The sequence below is a fragment of the Pseudophryne corroboree genome (assembly GCF_028390025.1).
Source record: "Pseudophryne corroboree isolate aPseCor3 chromosome 3 unlocalized genomic scaffold, aPseCor3.hap2 SUPER_3_unloc_6, whole genome shotgun sequence".
Classification (NCBI taxonomy): domain Eukaryota; kingdom Metazoa; phylum Chordata; class Amphibia; order Anura; family Myobatrachidae; genus Pseudophryne; species Pseudophryne corroboree.
Window position 1 is genome coordinate 2,544,616 of NW_026967552.1, and position 4,515 is coordinate 2,549,130.

At 44.6% G+C, this 4,515-nt stretch overlaps 1 protein-coding gene across 1 annotated transcript; it reads left to right on the forward strand.

Annotated features, from left to right (window-relative positions):
- Positions 1–1,325: 1,325 nt before the first annotated feature.
- LOC134984515 (gastrula zinc finger protein XlCGF71.1-like) lies at positions 1,326–4,212 on the forward strand. Its single transcript, XM_063950082.1, has 2 exons — positions 1,326–1,475; positions 3,685–4,212. Exons 1-2 carry the CDS (start codon positions 1,326–1,328, stop codon positions 4,210–4,212), a joined length of 678 nt encoding a protein of 225 aa, XP_063806152.1.
- The last annotated feature ends 303 nt before the right edge of the window (positions 4,213–4,515 follow it).

Here is a 4,515-nt window from a genome sequence, read left to right on the forward strand (position 1 = left end):
CATAAGGTGTAAATTATACATAAAAACATAAATTAATAAACAAGAGAAACACAACATACAAATACAAACATATACAACTATGCGAAAAAATATATACGCATTGGACTGGAACAATGGGTGTACCATGGAAGATGACCCCAACAGACTCGAATCCCCGAACCAGAAAAAAATCACAAAAAAATATTTAAAGGATTCTGTTCATTTAGTCACTTTGGTAGTAGTGCCCCAAGAAAATGAATCCAGTAGCCTTCAGGCTCAGTGTATTTAAGCAACAATGTGTATAGTGTATTTGAATTGTATTTATAGTGAAATGCACTATGTTGTGTGTCCCAGGAGGGGGGAATCCATTACTGTGCAGGCTGTTGGATTCCCTCAGTACTTTTCCCCCAAAATGGAATAACTTCCTCTCTAGCCTCCTACATGGAAGTATCATGGGGTGAGAGAGAAGCAGCTCAGCTTTAAAACAAACTGAGTGGTTTTCTGGCGCTCCATAGGGATCACCCTTCGTTGGCAGGAAACCCTGACCGGGGCTCTAGGCTGCCCATCTCTGGAGCCCAAGTTTAGGCTGGAGATGGTGAGCTGGGTACCCGGGCAGATTCCTGGAAGTAGTTTAGATGGGAAAACTTCCCCCAGCCTAGACTGAGCGTCACCAAGGCGGATACCAACCCTCCAGAATGGGACGGTCAAAGGAGAGTGACTACTCCCCACCGTCCATAGAGGACAATGATAGCTCTGCATGTGGCCCAGGCATGCACATCACATGGGTAAACAATGATTGGTTGAGAACAGCACGGTGGACTTACCCCCTGTGGTATGTGTATTGGAGTAAGATAAAAAGAGGAGGCCTGTGAGCCTCCAGAGGTATTATACCATTTTCACTCTGCTGTAAACCTCTTGCTGTATTGCTGTTGTCCCTAGCAATAGGGAAGAGTCTCTTTTAAGACTGGGTGAATAAACATCTTCCTCAAGATGACAGCTTCATCCTGTAACCTGCAGTGCTATGCCAAACATAGTTCCATTTTCCGGCTGTCCAGGGTGCATTCAGCGCAGTGGGTGGAGTCAGTAATGGGCGGTTACTGACAGTAAGTGGGAATCCCCATAATTGGCCAGATCTAAACATACATTCTGTGACTGGGGCGGGGGCGCAAGGCAGGGTGAGGGCTTTCGTACATGTGGCATAGCGGTGGGATAATCCTAGGTGGCTTTTCGGTCACCTGATTGGAGAAGCCAAGTTAGGAAAGGATTAACTGTAGCGCAGGAGAACGCACAAGATGGCAGACTTCAGCGGAATGTCTAAGGACGATTGGTAGATCGTGTATCAGGAGATGGGTGTGGATATCCCTTTCAACGAGTCCAGAAGTGTCATGATGGCGGCACTCGTGAGCTTGGAGGAGTCCCGCGAGGCGGCGGTAGAGAGTGCTAAGGGCGTTGGCATCGAAGATAGCTGCCTACCAGTGGACCTTTGTACCGAACCGGTGAGATCCACAAGCCCCACCCTCTCTACTAGCAGCAGCCATGTTTCATACCTAAGCAGGACTGGAGGTCCAACGTCCTGGGGATGGGGGGGGGCGACATGGATACCTTAGCAGATCGGCTAGTGGAATTCGGAGAAAGGGCAACGGAGCAAGAGTGCTTGATCATCACCTCACTTTCCAATATCACTGCCGGGCTCCGGTGACTGTGCGCAGCCAGTTCTGTCCCCAGCAGTAGTGGAAGAGCCAGTGCTCCCACCTGAGGCAAAAGCACCTCCAAGTCAGGTCGCCGGAGCATGCAGGAAAGACTGGGCACACTTAGCCCCAGAATACAGCCCGTGGCTTCAGCTGCGTCACTAGGCTGCAGCAGTGAACGGTGCCCGGAGTGAGCGGCTTTAGGGCAGTAGGAGACTCAATAGATTGGGTCTTGGTCCCAGCAGCGGCACAGAGCTATCAGGTAGGGTAGATAAGAAAATCACTTAGTAATGAGAGCTCCAGAAAGCACGTCTGGATGGACCACGCCCCTCTTATTTATTATTTTATATACTAACAGGGGTGACAGGTGTGGTATATCCCTGCAAAGGCGGATCCAGTCTCTCTCATTAAACTCTGCTGTCTTCCCTGCACTCTGACTCAGATGTTCACTGCTGCCAGTAGCACACGTATGAGAAGCAGAAGTATGGAGGCAGCTGTATAGATCCTGATATGTAATTCTCTGTATCATACTTACTGTACACACATCATCCTTATTACTATTGTGAATATAGAGGTAAGACACTGATTACTATTGTGAATATAGAGGTAAGACACTGATGATGGGGGTGTAAGAGTGAATTATAACCTAGCAGATGATGATTACAGGGTATTATATGGTGTATTGCATGTAAAATACCTTGTTCCACACCTACTCTACTGTAGCAATATACCTTATATAAGGGTGAGTAACACATGTACAGGCTTACCAGCGTATGAGCACACGCTTAAAGGAATGCTACCTTACCAATGCTTCCAGGAGTAACGTTAGGAGACATTATTATAAAGCCTTCATTAAAAGATATTTTATTATACACACACATTTACAATTAAGTGTCCCAGACAGTCGTCTTCTATTGTTTACAATATTAATATTGTTACAGAAAATTTCACATTTCCACAATGTATTTTATTTCCAGCAGATGGACACACAAGCAGGAATATCTCAGAAGGACATCTAATGTTATCCCCGGATTGTGAAATTAAAGATAATGACAGCAGACAGGATTTTCCAGGAGATAACCCCATTACCCCAATTATACATCCAGCTCGATCAGCTGATCCCTCTGATCATGGGAAATGTTCTCCTGATCACTCTGATATTGGAGCATCTGTTACAGCTCTGAGAGATACAGTGTTTCCCTGTTCTATAGATGCCAAATGTTTTACACAGAACACAAAGCTTATTACCCATCAGCCAGCTAAGGCAGGTGAGAAGCCATTTCCATGTTCTGAGTGTGGAAAATGTTTTACATACAAATCAGCTCTTGTTACACATCAGAGAAGACACACAGGTGAGAAGCCATTTCCATGTGCTGAGTGCGGGAAATGTTTTACCCGGAAATCACAACTTGTTACACATCAGCGAAGTCACACAGGTGAGAGGCCATTTCCATGTTCTGAGTGTGGGAAATGTTTTACATACAAATCAACTCTTGATGCACATAAGAGAAATCACACAGGTACATCACCATTTCCATGTTCTGAGTGTGGGAAATATTTTGCATGTAATTCACAACTTGTTGCACATCAGAGAAGTCACACAGGTGAGAAACCATTTCCATGTTCTGAGTGTGGGAAATGTTTTGTATGGAAATCACAACTTGTTATACATCAGCGAAGTCACACAGGTGAGAAGCCATTTCCATGTTCTGACTGTGGAAAATGTTTTGCACGGAAATCAGTTCTTGTTACACATCAGAGAAGTCACACAGGTAAGAATCTATTTCCATGTTCTGAGTGTGGGAAATGTTTTGTATGGAAATCACAACTTGTTAGACATCAGCGAAGTCACACAGGTGAGAATCTATTTCCATGTTCTGAGTGTGGGAAATGTTTTGCACAGAAATCAGATCTGGTTAGTCATAACCGAAGTCACACAGGTGAGAAGCCAATTTCTTGCTCTGAGTGTGGGAAATGTTTTACCCGGCAATCACAACTTGTTAGACATCAGCGAAGTCACACATGTGAGAGGCCATTTCCATGTCCTGAGTGTGGGAAATGTTTTGCACACAAATCAGATCTTGTTTTTCATCAGAGAAATCACACAGGTGAGAAGCCATTTTCTTGCTCTGAGTGCGCGAAATGTTATACTCAGAAATCACAACTTGTTAGACATCAGAGAAGTCACACAGGTGAGAATCCAATTACTTGCTCTGAGTGTGGGAAATGTTTTACATGGAAATCACAACTTGTTAAACATCAGAGAAGTCACACAGGTGAGCAGCCGTTTCCATGTTCTGAGTGTGGGAAATGTTTTGCACATAAATCATATCTTATTAAACATCAGAGAACTCACACAGGTGAGAAGCCATTTTCTTGCTCTGAGTGTGGGAAATGTTTTACACAAAAATCACATCTTGTTAGACATCAGCGAAGTCACACAGGTGAGAAGCCATTTCCATGTGCTGAGTGTGGGAAATGTTTTACACAGAAATTACAACTTGTTACGCACCAGAGAAGACACACAGGTGAGAAGCCATTTTAATCTTCTGGAGTATACTTATCATTGCCATGCGATGTTGTTCAAGGTTCTTATCCTACCTCCTGTGCTTTTTTCAATATACATGCTACCACTGGGTATAATAATCAGATGTCATGCCATCATCTACCACTGCTATGCAGATCTGTCTTTTGCTCCGCGTACTGAAAACCCAGTACCAATCCTAAATGTCTAGCTGAGCTCCAGGTGTGGGTGATGCCAGTTGGCTGTGACTCAGTCCTGGTGAAACAGGTTCTTATGGTAGAAGCTCACCATCAAAGGGCAGGGCTACAGCTCAGCATCGTAAAC